Here is a 17,233-nt window from a genome sequence, read left to right as displayed (position 1 = left end):
TGTGTTTCTTTGTTTGGGGCTGTCCCAGCGCTAAGATTCAATTCAAAACATCTATTTCATCTTTGGGCATGTTTTCTCCCTGTGATGGACAGTGGCTACAACCCCATGCCCACATTTTTATTTCATATTTTGGTCCAATAAGTTCTTGAAGACAAGACTTAATCATTTCTTCTCCTCTTAATCTCCATAATAGAAAATATAGATTGGAGATTGAAATTGTCAACCAAATGGTTTGAAGATATCTATTCTAGGTCTGTTCATTTATAGACAGGTATTCACAATCCCTGCATCCATAATAGTTCCAAGTATTTCTAGTCTTCTCAGAAGAGTCACAATATAAAATGTAATTGGTAGTTTTTCAAAAATATTTCAAATTTTCAATAGCATGATTTTACTGCACTAGTTTACACACCATCAAACATTCGGACAGAATTGGTACTAGTTGAATGTGTTGGATACTTCAATACGGTCTGAACACCCCACATAGCAGTGAATGCTTTCCACTGTGTACTAGATGTGACTCTTTTGATAATATTTAAATCTTCATTAGCCAGGGTTAGATTTTGCATTATATACCTTGTGGTTTTATCTTTATATCTGATAATCTGGTTATAGAAACGGTGTACTAATATTAACGATAGCACAAAACCTGTCTAGAAAGCGCTCCACTTCTCCCCAGTAAAAAGTTTTGTAAACACAGTGGTTTCCTCATTAACACTGAGACCCAGGTAGCCTTTCTTATATTTTATGACTGTCGGTTTATAAATAAAAGAGAAAGAAATTGACTGGGGAATTATGTAAACAAGTTCTGAGCACCCAGGATTAATTTTGAGGAGCATTCCAGAAGCCAAATAAACATTTCTTTTCATCTCATTTCGCAGGCCTTCAAGAGGGAATTGAAAACGAAGGAACCTGTAATCATGAGTACCCGGGAGACTGTGAGAATATTTCTGACAGAGCAGCCTTTGGAAGGACTAGCGAAGCTCTACCAGGAGCCCAGAGGTAATTGAATGCGGAACTGTAATAACATATTGATAAAGGATCAGGGTTGACAGAGCCGCCCATCCATGCTTGCTGCCAGAGCCTGTACGGCTCTCATACTTCTGAGTTAAACCGTTGAGTTAAATCAATTCAAATTAAATGTAGGTTTCAAAAAAAAAAGAGCAAGGAATCATAAGACACGGTGTATAAACCTGTTTTCACAGTCATAAATAAAGTAATCCGCGATCAGCTATTTGAATATTTAGAAGATAGTAAACAAAGGAGCTTATCCGTGGAAAGGAATTATATTGTTACAAAGACTACAAGCTAATTTCCAGTTTAAGAGCCGGGCTGAAATAAATTAGAGCTCTTCGGCATGTGCGAACATCTTTCTCTCCAAAAGCTTAAATGAATCTTGATTTATCTGACTGACAGAAAAGTAGAACAGATTTACTAAGGAAGACAGACAGTTTAGCTGTGCTAGACTGTATCAAAATTTATGCCAAAGTGTAAAAGAGCCATTAATCAGGAAGTTGGCCTCTTGTTAATCTACATTACCTTCCTTTCTTCTAGTCTGACCTTTCCAACAATGTTTTTTCTTTCTTAACAAAAATGGATATGGCCTGAAACCTTGTCATATTGCCAATTTAGAGCTTCCGCCTGAAGAGAGAGCCCAGAATGCCATGCGGCTCCTACGGAAACAGGCTGAAGAGGTCAACACCGAATGGGACAAGTTGAACCTGCACTCAGCTGACTGGCAGAGGAAAGTAGACGAGGCTCTTGAAAGACTGCAGGAACTTCAGGAAGCTGAAGATGAGCTGGACCTCAAGCTGCGGCAAGCTGAGGTGCTCAAGGGATCCTGGCAGCCAGTGGGGGATCTCCTCATTGACTCTCTCCAAGATCACCTTGAAAAAGTCAAGGTACTGTGTTTCGCTTTGAGAGACCTCCCCAAAAATACCCACTTAAGTTTATACAGAATCTTCTTTATTATTATTATTCTTTTAATTTTACATACCAACCAGTATTCCCTCCGCCATTCCTCCTATTTCCTCCATCCCACCTACTTTCTACCTTCTCCGTGCCCTCAGCAAGGGAAAGGGAGTCTACAAAGCATGGCATATCCAGTTGAGGTACACAGTGTTTTTATCCCACAAAGTAAAGTTATCACTCCTATAAGCCTTAGAAAGTAGCCCATTTTATTTTCCTTGTTTTGAAGTCTTTCACACAAGATTTCCTCAAAAAACAAAGTCAGTGATGTAATCATTGTTGTTGTTAAAAAAATATAATGTTGTGGTGTTCCTGCAGGCTCGCAGAGCAGCCGCTAGTCCGACAAGGACAGCTGTAGGTCAGTGCAAGATCCCCAGGGTGGCAGGCTGGTCCCGCCAAGCGGCCGGAGAGTCAGGCGGGCAGGCGCAGGGGATAAAAGACTTACAGGACATAGTAAATAGATGTAAGGCTAAACATAAAGGTAAACATTTATTACTTAAAGAAGAAGGAGACAGAGAGACATGGAGACAGACATAGAAGAGACACAGGGAAGACATATGTGCACAAGCCAAGAGAGAGGGGGACAGAAGGAAAGGGTTAAGATGGCCGCAAAGAGGGGGTCAGAAGTGGCTGGGAGTGGGCGTGGCTTGCCCTTAAAGGGACCAAACAAAAAGAATAACAATCATTTAATCTATCTTCAGTAATTTAAAATGAAATATTAAGAAATCTCATTAGTGTGGTAGATAGTACCCTGGGGCTCATACAATTAAATATTAAAACGTTACAAGGTCAAAGTAATTTTGATTTTTGCCATTAAGAAATTAATTTGTCATGAAGTGTAACATGAGGGGGCCGGCTTGTTGGGGTTTCTGTCCCGCCCAGTACCCCATAGCCGGCAACTCCCAAGGAAAATCACACACAGGATTCCATAAGATTATAAACTGATTGGCCCATTAGGTCAGGCTTCTTATTAGTCCCTGTAACTTATATTAATCCATTATCATTATCTATGTTAGCCACACAGCTCACATGTTGCCTCTTCAGTGATCTGGGCAGGAATGGCAGAGGAAGCTTCCTGCTTCCCAGAATTCTCCTGTTCTCATTGTATCACCTCTACTTCCAATCTGGTTTTCCCGCCTATACTTCCTGCCTGGCCAATCAGCGTTTTATTAAAATACATGATTGACAGAATACAGATAATTCTCCCACACCAATGAAGTAGATGGGTTTGGGGGGATTGGTGGAGTATGTTTTTATGGATTCGTGTGTGTGTGTGTGTGTGTGTGTGTGTGTGTGTGTGTGTAGTGTTACTTTGTATCAGAACAGAATAAAAATAAAACTTGCCAAAACCAGAAGACCCAGTTTGAGACTATTTCTGTAGTAATTTGACAGCGAATCTGAAACAAAATCACTTGTTCTCCAGTCCTCCTTCTTTTTTATTATAAACTAGTAGCAAATTTAGGTTCAGCCTTGCATCTTTCTGCATTTTCATTTTCTGCATGCCATTGTTTATTTTCCCTCAGAATGTTTTTCCCTGTCATTCCCCTTTTTTCAGCCAGTGGCTTTTCAAAACTGCTACCTTTTTCATTGTAACGATGACATACATCTATTGGCCAGAAGTGTGTGTAGCATATTCTGAACATTACCTTTTAAATATCGAGCAAGTGAATGCATAATTCCTTTACTGATATTTCTGCATTATTCAGACTCTTCCCACTGCAACCCAAAACTTGTTAAAAGATGTAATGAAGTCCAGTTATTAAATAAGGTGGCTATCTGTCTTCTTCTTAGGCCTGGCTTTCCTAATCAATTTTAACAACTCAAATGCAGATAATCCAGCATAGTCTTTCCATGCTATCCAAAACAATCATATTTTCTCATAAGTGCCTGCCATGCCATGTATTTTTCCATTTGTCTGACTCACCAAATTTTGTATGTCTGATCAACTCTTACTGAACCTTTCTCACCCAGTGTACAGGTCACCTATTTTTGTAGTCTTCTATAAATATCTATCACTCCCCCAACTCCACCAGAAGAGTTTCACTTTATTGACACCAAATCTGAAACTTGAAAGCTTTGATGGTGGTAGTTTAGTTCAGCAAATTAAACTGACTGAAATTGATTTTTTTTAAAAAAAGGAAAAGCATCTTTAAAACTACTTTATCCATGTTGATTTTAACTTAGCAATATCTCCCAAGTAATGGCCAGGTAGCTAGCTACAGAGGAGAAGAGCATTTGATATAGCTGTGCCATCTCGGGTCCCCTAGGGATGCTTTCAAAACACCATTTTCCATTCTCCATTTTAAAACTCCATTAGTGTTTTAAAAGTTGTCATTTGTGTCACTACAAAACATATCCTTCTGTTAGATTTATGATTGTATCTCTTAGTTATCTAGTATGTCCTTTGGATTTGGAAAAAGGGATAAAATGTAATCCAAAATCCCATGTAATCCTAAATCCCTGGACCTTATGGAAATGATAGCTGTTCTTCTTCATGGTGATAAATATTACAAACAGAGACAAAGTAATGTCGTGTTCAGATTGGCTATTTGACTCACTAAGAATTCCTAGTGTTACAGATAAAATACCATAAGAATAACCTGCTAGAATAAAAGTTGCATTTTAAAAGCCATTCTACTTTCAAAATCCATAAGCCTTGTTGCTTACCAAGCATTTTAAGGATACAGTTATGATTACTCACCTTATAGAAATAATATCAATGGTTATTTGACTACACAGGTATTTTACTTTTCTGTAATGGGAAACACATATAATTGAATCACTTGGTGATATACATAGATTTGCAAAAGGAGCACTTAAAGCCTTTCAGAAAGCAGTATAACTGGAGGGAGTATTTAACTGAATGTTTCCCATGTGCTGAGGTTCAGTCTCAGCCTTTTCAGTAAGAGAAAGAAAGAGAGGGAAGAAAGAAGAGAAAGGGGAAGATAAATATATAGAGAGATTGAATGGTAGGTTGGTTGACTGATTTAGAGATAGATTCTCATTAAATTCATTTAGGTTGCCCATGAACTCTGGGGCTTCAAAGTTTCTCCTGCTTCCATTTAAAGTAGCTGGTACTAACAGAGTAAGTTTTGAAGTCAAACTCTGCAAACAGTCCTATAGTGAAAGTATTTGGGGGGTCATTGGTGTTTTCTTGCGCTAATCAGCCATTGTTTCTCCATATAGAAGGAGGTTCATCATTATAAAACTATGGTCTTAGTTTATTTGGTTTCATTCTTGTCCTTTTCCTTTTCTTTCATGCTGAATATTGAGCTCAGGTTCTAATACATGACATTGATATACACTTGGCTATAAAACCATTGCATCTACCCCTAAGTAAATTCCCAGGCTTCCATCTTGAAATCTGTGAATTTGTCACATCTATTTGTTTATATTTTGCTTTTGCATATTTAGGCTTATAATAAAATATTACTGGGAAAACTAAAGGAAGAGATTCTCTGAGTTTTCCTATAGATCCCTTTTATAATGTGATATTTTGATTGCACTTTCTTGACATTTTAACTGAGTCTGATTTCATGGTATTTGAACTGTACCAAGGAGTATATTGAAGCCATTATACCATTGGCATTTGTGTTCAACTTCCATATCAAAACTTTAAGTGGAAAACCAAAAATTGCATCTTCTTAGCCCTTCCGGGTCGAATACTTGTGGCTTCCTTTCTTTGAGAATTTCTTTGTTAAGGAAATTCTTTCCCAGAATTTTCCTTTTTTTGAGAATTTCTTTATCAAAGAAATTCTATCAGAGAATTTTATATTGAGAAAGCAAAGTATATTTCCTCTGAACAGATAATGGTAACTGTGATGGAATATATTAGAATTTCATTTTCACTTTGGTAAACAAACAGCTTGAAACCATCTTCATGTAGCTCTATCTTCCTTTGCTGTCATTTGCTTCTTAACCATGGTCCTAATTTTTTGCTTATATTATATTTATCATCAACTTGACAGGACATTAAATCTTTTCCTATAGGGGAACTTTACAAAAAATTGTACTGCTTTCTTGCAGAGTGAGAGGATGCATGGATAGAGGGAATTCTTACAAACAAGACAGCATTAAGAATGGTAGAAAATATATAAGTTCCCTAAGTGTCAAATAGTATCATTTTAAATTTGTGTGTGTGTGTGTGTGTGTGTGTGTGTGTGAGAGAGAGAGAGAGAGAGAGAGAGAGAGAGAGAGAGAGAGAGAGAGAGAGAGAGTTGACTCATGCTTGCTTATATTGATGCCCCTTCTCTATGTTGTTTTGTGGGTGTTTGGATTTGTTTTCTATTGTCAATTCTTGTTTTGAGACAGACCCTTTCACTGCATCTGAAGCTCACCATTTGGCTCGATTAGCTAGCCAGCTGTTTCCTGGAGTCTACCTGTCTCCACCCCACAGGGTTACAGGCATGTATTGTTGCACCCAGCATTTCTATATATGCTAAGGACCCAAACTCGGATCCTCAGGCTTGTGCACTAGAAACTTCTATACAGCTATCTCCCTAGTGGGCAAATTATATCTTCGTAATGAAGGAAAGTTTTACTGCCTGGAATAGAATGGGAAATTTTATTGACAGGTTGCTCAGTTCTGGGAACTGCAAGCAAATGAATTGCTTTAGGGACACTTTTGCTGTTCTTGTTCTTGCTATGGTAAAAATGCTGTGTATGAAACTTTTGATCAAGAAAAAAATAAACAAAAGATATAATCCTTTATAAAACTAGATTAGATATGGAACCAATTACTTCTTTTTAGAATACACAGGCTTTATCAAGCTTTCAATACACATAGCTGTGTTGTGAAAAAGCACATGATTTGGCCATTAATAACTGAGAAAACTCTTAGGAAAAGGTACCTAGTAGTACAGGCTCACTTTAAAAATATAACAGAAAGGTCACTGTTGACTTTGTTTGAGCTTAGAAAGTAAAGCACAAATTACTCATCTTAAAAATGCCTACCAAATTATTTGTTCAATGTGAAATTAATTGTATGTTACTGTTGCTAAGAGCGCTTATTACTTGTTCCCATGTAGTCCTTCTCATTTCCAGCTTTGTTTATAAAGCTAAAAGCAAATTACTTAGAACAACAATGTCAAATGCTTTCCTTTACCCAAAGCATCTGAGTTTAGACAGCATTGTGTATGTATGTTTTTAAAGTCTCTATCTCTACTTGAGCAAATAGAACCTTTGTTTACCAGGCTATTCCCATCCTGCCTTTGAAACTTCTGAAAAGGCTGAGCAGAGTAATTGTTTCAGACATCTGTTTAGCATACTTTGAAGTCCATATAAGTTCTTTTTCAGTTTCATTTGAACCCCAGCTGTCTTCACCAAAGTCTATAATCAATCTGAATTAAGTTGTCCTACTTCTCCTAATAAGTCTCTTATTAAGTTCTGCATCAACCTCTTAGGGAGACTTAAAAACTAATTCATGTAGAATTGCCATTTTCTACTAATTCATTTGTCAGCTCTCCAAATTCCAGCAGAAACAATTGCAAAGACTAATAATTTGTCTCATCATAAACAACGTATCTAAGTGTAGTATATGTTAGAATTAAGCAGACAAGGAAAATGATTTGATGACATTCAACACACTTTTTTTTTCTTTGATTGTGGTTCCTTCAACTTCAAAAGAATAAATACATTGATTTAATAAGACAAACATTCTTCTGCTTTTACTTTCATAAAGACATAATTACTGAGTGAGCCTTGCTTAATGAGAGGAAAAGGTTTTACAACAGTTGGAAAAGGAACATGTTCTTTCCTTATTGAATTTATTTTAATTTGGGCTTCTTTGTGTTCTTTTGATGGACTATGATAAAAGAAGGAGCAAGAATTGGTTTCCATTCTTACTGCATTAAATAAAAGTTGTACAGCTACTCTTCTGGTCATGGGACATTTACAAGAACATGGATTATCAAAATGTTCTGCTAATAGGCTCATCTGATGTTATTCTACTGAAGGCATGTTTAATTTAATAACAAAATTTCTCCAAAGAGTATCTTCTTTCTTATTATTTTAAAACAAGCATATCAAAATCTGATGCTTTAATATGCCAATCCTGTTTACCGAGGATTTATTTTAGCAGCTTTGTTTGTGACTGATAATAATTACAAATTCTATTCCTCAAGCGTCTTAGATAGTAAAATATTCAGAAATACTTAACTAATACATTCAGTATTAAAGGATCTAAAACATAATTCATTCACAACGTTTATACTGTGGATAAATCCTACACCCAGAGAAGTCTCATCTCATTAGAGAATATAACTAATTTATTTCCAAAGCAAAATTATAATGAAGATTGTATTAGTAGCATCTAATTTCCCTGAGAATATTATTTAGCTTGGAGTTAAAGGAACAAGAATTTTTATTACTTGTCTCTCTCTCTCTCTCTCTCTCTCTCTCTCTCTACTATACTATACTATATACTATATTAACTAGAAATAATTATAAAATTATGTAGTAATAATTATATTACTACAATATACTATATTAACTAGAAATAATTATAAAATATTTTATTTATTTAACTGAAATTCATATTTCCATAGAAAGTGGAGCCGGACAGTGGTGGTGCCTTTAATCCCATCACTCGGGAGTCAGGTGAATCTCTGTGAGTTCGAGGCCAGCCTGGTCTACAAAATCTCGTTCCAGGACGGGCTCTGAAGCTACAGAGAATCCCTGTCTCAAAAAATGAAAAAAAGGGAAAAAAGGGAAAGTAAAATCACCCGACCACTATTTATTTCTAATACTCTTTGACATCTACCAAAATGTTAACATGTTTTATGTTTTAATAATGTTACTTTATGAACATAAATCAGACAAAAATTATTAAAACAGAGAACCCAAGGAGTGGTTCTTTATTATCTTCTTTTCGTGTTTCACAACAACAATTTAAATTTTAACATAGATACAAATATTAGGTTTATACAACCTTCTATTAATAGAGTTACTCATACAGTTAGATTATTTGTTTTCAGTGAACTTGTTTTATGGGCATAGAATGCATGTACATAGAAACTAACACAATTATCTTGTTTTAATGGGGCCTAAGAAAAGACACTGTTTTCTGTCATAATAAGATGTTCTTCATAATAAAACAGCATTTACAGTAGGTTCTATATAAAATCACTTCTAAACTTTTCTACTTCAGTTCTCTCTACATGAGAAGGCAAAGCTTGTTATTTCCTCCTTCTACCTACTTACTTCCTTTTTCTGTGGTCATGAAGTGTCTTTAATGGCTCCAGTCTTAATTTTTAAAGTTTGTGACAGTTTCACAGATTCACAGTTTCAAGGTGATCACATAGGAAGTATTTTGTCATTATTCAATGTGAAGATGCTGTTTTCCCCCCAATCTTAGGCACATGCACCTATGGATTTGAAGGTATTCTTTGAAAGAATGAAATGAAGGGTCCCTTCCTTAGGAGATATCATTTCTTTCCATCAGCTTCATTCACTTACTACACATTCACAGTGGGTGGACTGTTACTGCTGCTTCAACTTCATCTTTTACACTTTCCTATTATCATTATCATGCGAAGTTTCCATGACTCTGTAATTTTGAATATATATCCTTTAGGGCTTTTATTAACATTCACAACTGACTTAAACTTCTGCTATGTCAAGTTCTCTGGACACATACCCTGAGAAATGAGGTACATATCTAGGTACACAAGATGTATAGAGGGTCTGCTTTCTGTTGAAGCTTATGTGGGAGTTGGGGGATGCACAACCAAAGAGAAGAAAATTCCAACCAAATATGAGATCTCAGACAGTGCCTGAATCTGTGTCTTGATCCCCGAGAGAGCACCCTGGAACTAAACAATACTACAGAATTGCTTCTTTAAGGCCCAGCAAGTTACCAACTATACCAGTGATGAGCTGCTAAAAATATAGCAGCTAGCTCTGAGGCTGTGCATAAACTTGCTTGTACCAGTTGTCACAGTGGTACTTCTACTTGTGGTTTTCAGCTACTAGTGTGTGATAATGAGTACAAAATTAGGAGGACATAGGCTCTGTTTCAGCACCCCATTAACGATGGCCCACCTTGAGGAAGTAGACTGTGTCTTAAAGCAGGAGTGTAGGCTTGTTTTCTGGCTTTTCAGAAGGCAGGCAGCAATCAAACCTTAGCAGTCAGCCATCACAGCAGCAAGCAGTTGCCCAGGCCAGGTAGAGTGGTCAGTGGCTTAGTAATGTGCTCAGCCTCTGTCTCTCAATATGACTTCCTGAATAATTCTTCCGATTCTGCAAAAATTCTTTGCAAGTAGTAAAAATTTCCGTTTTATGGTAATATGGAATATTACCCCCCCTTCTACTCCATCTTCAGCTACCTATCTGAATTTAGGAGTAGAATGTAAGAATTAATAATAATGCCTACAAATGTGATCATTATTTGAAAGGAAATGACTTCAAATGTTAATTTGATTTCATAGTTATAGAATTTATAAACATCCAGGGAGTCACACTGTCTACATATAGCTATTAAGAATGCCCTGGGTACTCTACAGGAGTGATTCTCACTATTGTAGCATGCATTAGAATCCCTTGAAACAATAGTGGCCACCTAGATCAGGTGATCGACTTTTCTACAATTTCTGACTCCAGAGGTGTACAGAGGATTTTAAGTCACACTTTCCAACCATTTTCCAGTTTAGGGTGACACTGAAATCCGGACACAGACTTTGAGAATCACTTTTTAATAACAAAATTACACTACACTTACTCATAGTGATTTTCCTAGCTAAAATACCTCTTTTATTTTTATTCTATTATAAATAATACAAAGAGAAATGTTTCGTTGACTTTTAAAATATTTCTAACAGTATTTTTATAATAAATAAAGTATAGAAATGGGATTTTTCTGGTTTGAATTTTTGACAGGGTTTCTCTGTTAACAGACATGGCTCTTCTGGGACTTGGTGTCAGAGGTCCTTCTGTCTATGTGTTGCTTTTATTGGTTAATGAATAAAGAGCTGCTTTGAACCTATGGCAGGGAAGAACAAAACTAAGTGGGGAAAGTTAAGCTGTATGCTGGGAAAAAGAAGGAGGGAGTCAGAGAGAAGCCATGGATCCTCCACCTGAGACAGACACTGAAAACATTACCCGGTAAGCTACTGCCATGTGACAAAACATAAATTAATATTAATGGGTTAAATTTAATATGTAAGAGTTAGCCAATAAGAATCTAGAGCTAATGAGACAAGCAATGATTTAAGTAATACAGTTTCTGTGTGATTATTTTGGGTCTAAGATAGCCAGGCAGCCAGGAACCAACAAGCAGCTCTCTTCCTTCTACAAGAACTTGCTTTCTAGACCAGACTTGCCTCAAACTTATAGAGATCTGACCGCCTGTACCTCCCAGATTCTGGGACTGAGGGCTTGTGTCACAGCAATCTTTTCTTAAATAAAAATAGTTTTGATTGAACAATTTCTGAGAATATTGTTTGTGGCCATAAGTACTGTCACTTGCTATTTCTCCTATTTATCGTTATCTAGAACATTTTATTTAAAAATCAGTGCATACACATGCCCTGTTGGAATAATTGATATAGTATGAGTAGAAATAGTCATTTCACTCAGGAACCTTGAAATGACTGATGACCACCTGTGCATCTCTCAGTTTCTCTTTCTGAAGTCACTCACAGTTATTTATTTCAACTTTTCTATTGGTATTTTAATGACTTCAGTACGAATAATTTTATGGTTACTTCAGATGATCTATGATGTAACTAATCTTTTTAGTACTAATAAATTGAAGTTAAAATATACAGTCCCGTATTTTTTATTTTTGTAATTAATTAACACATTGTCAATGACAACAATATAATCTCTGCATCATGTCCTGCCAGACATACTAACTAACAGCAAGTGTGTTACAGTTTCTCAAATCTAGGACATTCAGAGCATCTCGACACTATTCAACAGTTTCTCAATAAGTCCTGCTTGATATACATGGAGAGATAATAGCTTCCTCAGATGTTCTTATGTATGATAACTTACCATGTTAGCTTGTTGAGGCACTAAACTCAAAAGGAAGGGAATATATTTATATTTAAAATAAAGATGGGTGTGGGAATAAAATGAAAGTGTCACTGAGAGAGATAAGAAAGAATCTTAAGTGCAGTGATTGACAAAGGGGGAATTTTCCCCCAAAGCAGTGTAACATCATTATATTTATACCTGTTACAATGATAGGGGTTATAGTGTAGCTGAGTGGTTTATGGGATAAATATGGTTTTTCGAAGTCTTAAAATTTGTTTTAAGATTAAGTGGGAAATATTCAAAACAAACTTTTTGTCATGCTGACATCTTAAATGTCAGTATCTGAGTTGGCTGAATTATCCAGTGTAAAACATTTAAAAACATTGATTTTTTCAATTGTTTTTTAAATTGATCCACTTTTTATTGTAAGGCTCTTTGTTTGTAAACTTTAGTATTTATAGTGTTTCCACAGTGTGTTCAGCTCCAAACTGTCAAACTCTCTTAATCAGAATGATGCTGGGACATTGAACAATTAGATTTCTATTTTCTTTTAAGTAATTGATTTTCATGGAGAATATATTTTTGTCAGAGTTTATTGCCTTCCAGTTCTGTTTAAGACTTGATTGTGCTCATAATTTTTGTCCTTTACAATTCTGCATCATTATACACTCAGTGAAGTCATTTATAATTTTCCCTATCAAGAATTCAAATTTTATCATTGTGATCCTAATGTGACATTAGCAAATTAGGGAAGAGAAGGGATTGAATTTGTGGGCAATATATAACAAAGGAATTGAATGGAAACAAAAGTAAATAAAGGCCACTAGCAGTGTGCTTTTATGGTTTTTAGAACCAATGTCAACTACCTCTGTTTCCTTTCATTTTCCTCTCTTAAAGCACTGTAACCTAATTTGGAATTATGTATTGCTGTAAAACTAAAACATATTAAGGATTATTGCATAATTTCCATTTAGTTTCCTTGACATTTATGTCTTTTCTCTTTCTGTAGCCAAGTAGGTTATTTGGAATGGCATTTTGCCTGCCTCACCAACAACTTACCAGGTGGCTGTTGATATCGAGATATTTCTAGCAAAAGAAAAAATTATTTTAAACCTACGAGCTCACAACACTAGTATTATAAAGTTATCCACTTTTTGTACTCATCCAAAATACTATAAAATTAAAAAGAAAATGTGGGCTAAATTTTATGGGATCCTGTTCCTTAGACAAAGAACTACAGGAAACTACTGGGAATAGAAGAATTAGCTTCTTTCAGGACTGAGTCCCCTTATTGGTTATTCAATGCAGAGTGTTCAGCACAGAAATCATATACATATAAATAGCAAAACTGACTCAGGAGGCTATGTGTGTGTGTGTGTGTTTGTGTATTTGTACATACATATATGTACATACACATACACAACAATAATCAAGTAAAAGGGGCTGTCAACTTGATACTAGGAGTATATGAAAAGGGTTTTAAAAAGGGTAGCTGGGCATAGCTGAATGGAGGAAAAGAAGGATGGCTGTGATATAGTTCTATTTTAGTTAAAAATGCTTTTAAATGTGGGCTAAACAAATCAGCATAAGATCCCTTGTTCTTGTTAGCTTACAGACCTTTGGAATGTATTTGATATTTTGTCATAAAGGTTATATCTGAATACATTCAATAGACACTTAACACGTAGACATATTTATGTAATGAATAATTTATTTTTAATTTCCATACATCTAACTGGGCATTATCATGGTAGCAATTGTCATAACTGACTACAGCAAGATGTGAATTTTCATACTGTCTTAAGATGGAATCAGAAAAATCGAAATATTTTCTTATAAATTGAAGTCTTCAATTACATGTTGAAAATGAAGAAAAACTGGGTGAACTCTCATTTCAACATACAAGTATGTTAACCAAGGCAGAAATAACAGCTGGTAGTAAATCTGTACTGCTAACATTGCTCAGAAGTGAACCCTTAAAACTTTCTTTGCAGCCTCGGAATATAATGAAATAAAAACGAACCATTATTAAACAAGTTTACTGATACAACTTTTAAACATGCAGTTGTATAGGTTTGGATGAAGAAAATTCATTCTATGCTCATTTCATTTGACTTTAAGCGGTTGCCTATCCTGCTTTATTGTTTCATTTGTAAGAGATAAAGCCTTTTTGGAATATCTCAAAACACTAATTAAATATAGAAGCTGCAATAATCTTCAAGTAAAAGCTAATATTGGAGAACATTTTGTAATCCTTTTCATCCATTTTCCATATATTACTTAATCTTAATTCTTAGAAAACTGACATTCATCTTCAGTTCCTTTCTGCTTTTGCATTTCTAAGTTGATAAAATATTGAATGAAAAATCAAATTCACAAAAATATCTGATTTGTTTTAATAGTGAGTGCCTTCTACATCAAGTCAAAATTAAATGAAGATTCCCATTATAAAGCAAAGTAGGTGTAATATATTGTGCAAGTAACTCTCAATCTTCAATTCCTTTATTAATCATTACTCATACATGCAGAAGTAGCTTCTCCTTAATTTATTTTAATGAGATAAAGCATCTCTTTGCACTGATTACACACACACACACACACACACACACACGCATGCATTGCTTCACTTTTTGTATTTTCTTGACAAAATGATGTTACATCTTATGGCTATACATACATTACTTACATAACAGTAGCTATTGTTTATATGAGGAAATAGACATCACAGTTAAGCTTATAAATCAGAAGGACTTGTGATATGCAGCACTATTCCCAGAAACTGGAATATTCCTGGCATACAACAGATACTCCATTCTATGTTTAGAATAAATGATTATATAAACAAATATATATAAAATCACAAGGGACTATTCTCTTTAAACTTCCTAAAACCCTTAAAGATGTGTTTGTGGATGATTTTCTCCCTATTACTATCATCCTGCTTCTGCCCAATGTTACGTTTTGCTTATCTATAGGAATGATGCATTGTGACTTCTTCCTCCTCTTTAAAATGTCCATGAACTAGAGTAATTACCACGATATTTTGTAAATGAACATGCTCTCTTCAGAGGGTCATGACTTTTCTGATAATTCCTTATAGTGGCATTTCAAATGTATTTCAATAAATAAAGACTTCCTGAAGATCTGAGAGTAAAACAGTCCTACTGGTTAGTTTACAGACAAGATTATGATAACACACACCTTTAATCTCAATAGTCATAGTGACACACACTTTTATTCCCAGTTGCCACCCTAGTTGCCATAGAAATCAGGTGGTGCATGCCTTTAATCCCAGTGGTGCACGCCTTTGATCACATCCCTAGAGAGGAATACAAGATGGGACTAGACAGCTCTCAGACACCACTTCAGACTGAGGTCAAGGTAAGAGCCAGTGGCTGGCTGTTTTGCTTTTCAGATCTTCAGGTTTTCTTTACTTATTAAAATACATTTGAAATGCCACTACTTTTCCTCTCTTGGAATAAATTTACTTATTTACTTAGTGGTTCTCTCTTAACATACCTGAACGTCCTTATGTGCACTTTCTTAGCCCTTTAACACAATTTCTCCTAGCAAGAATTAGATATTTTATGAATTTGATTTTATGTTTATGAGGGTTTGCCCGCATGTATGTCTGCAGAATGTGCATACCTGGTACCCATGAAGACCATAAATGGACATCAGATGTTCTGTAACTGCAGTTGTGGATGATTAATGGCCACTCAGTGGGTGCAAGGAACCAAACTCAGGTGCCCTGCAAGAACAGCAAGTGATCTTAACTGCTGGACTACTCTCTACCCCATACAATATTTTATAATATACCATTAAATTTTCTGCTTTCTCTGATAATGATTATGAGACTGTTGAAAGTGCATTGAATAGATAGTATATGCATAGTACATATATGTATAGTACACCGTAAATATAAAATGGAATTTTTTTCAACCAAATTAGTGATTACACTGGACTACAGAAGTTGCAGACGATATGCTATTCATTTCCTTTTGCAAAAAGTTTCATTGTCTCCTTTGCAAAGGCAAATTTAATGAAGACTGATTACAATCATGCTCTAAGAGAATGCCCCAAATTAATCTTTTACCACAGCTCTTCAATTCATAATTTGTTACAAAAATTATTTACTCTTTCTCAAATATGCATTATGACTTCTTACCTACTGTTTAAACTCTGAATGTGTACCTATCCTTCTTCTATACATCCTTTGTCCTTCTGCATCAGTTTCATATACTACATTGCAATGTCTAGTTCAAGAAGACCTTACTTTGCATAGTAAAAGTGTGAGGAAAGACAGGTAATCCTGGAATGATGTGAGGAGTCAGCTCCAAAGAGGCAGCTTCCTGAGATATGATTTTAGCCTGTGACTCTACAAAGAATGCATTTATTATCCTCTGCTTCATATAGTATCCCTGATTTTATCCAAACTGGGTCTTTCTATTTTTGGTACTGATGGACGCTATACTCAACTAATTATAGGTAGAGTGAAAGAAGCAAGAATACATTTGACCGACTCACTCATCTTTAAAACAATATTGAAGTTTCCTTTGTTATTTTCCTTTCTAACACATAACCATTGCTTGGAAAAGATTTGTAAGTGGTATTTGCTACAATCTAATATTTAGTGGTCTCCCAGATAATAATGCTACTTAATCACTGTCTTCATGGAAAAACCTAAAATGATCAAGAGCAACCAGTTCTCCAAAGGACCCCTTTGACCAAAGTAGAGAAAGTCATACTTTTCTCAGAGATTCCTAGTCCCTGTCAAGGTTCACCAATTCAGTAAAAAAAAAAATGCCCAGATTTTATTTCAATTGGATTTTATTAAACAACTTCTCTTAGTTAAAGCTTTTATTGCTGTGAAAAGATATCATGACCAGAGAAACTCTTATATAGGAAGCATTTCATTGGAGCTAGCTTATAGGTTGAGAGGGTTAGTGAATTATCTACAAGGCAAGAAGCATGGTAACATGCTGGTAAACATGAGAGGTAGCTGTGAGTTCTACATTTGGATCCACGGGCAGCAGGAAAAGACAGCCCTGTCTTGCATCTCTGAAGTCTAAAAGTCTACCCCCAGTGATATACTTCCTCCAACAAGGCCACACCTACTGTATCTAGGACATATCTCCTAATAGTGACATTCTCTATGAGTCTATGGGGACATTTTAATTCAAACCATCACACAACTCAACATAGTGATCCTGGCTCATAGTATTCTACCTTTTTTAGTTTTGCGTGTGTGTGTGTGTATGTGTGTGTGTGTGTGTGTGTGTGTATGTGT

General features: G+C 35.5%; 1 protein-coding gene across 8 annotated transcripts in view; it reads left to right on the top strand.

Annotated features, from left to right (window-relative positions):
• Dmd (dystrophin) overlaps positions 1–17,233 on the top strand; it is a 2,257,783-nt gene that overhangs the window by 1,904,665 nt on the left and 335,885 nt on the right. For all 8 annotated transcript variants that reach the window (XM_085684598.2, XM_085684595.2, XM_087902601.1 and 5 more), the window contains 2 exons: positions 882–1,002; positions 1,633–1,901. In XM_085684598.2, coding sequence (XP_085540724.2) covers positions 882–1,002; positions 1,633–1,901 — 390 coding nt within the window. The remainder of the gene's footprint in view (positions 1–881; positions 1,003–1,632; positions 1,902–17,233) is intronic.

The sequence above is a fragment of the Myodes glareolus genome, chromosome X (genome assembly GCF_982192425.1).
Source record: "Myodes glareolus chromosome X, mMyoGla1.1, whole genome shotgun sequence".
Lineage (NCBI taxonomy): Eukaryota > Metazoa > Chordata > Mammalia > Rodentia > Cricetidae > Myodes > Myodes glareolus.
Note: the sequence above shows the minus strand (reverse complement) of the source record. Positions and strands in the feature narration are given on the sequence as shown.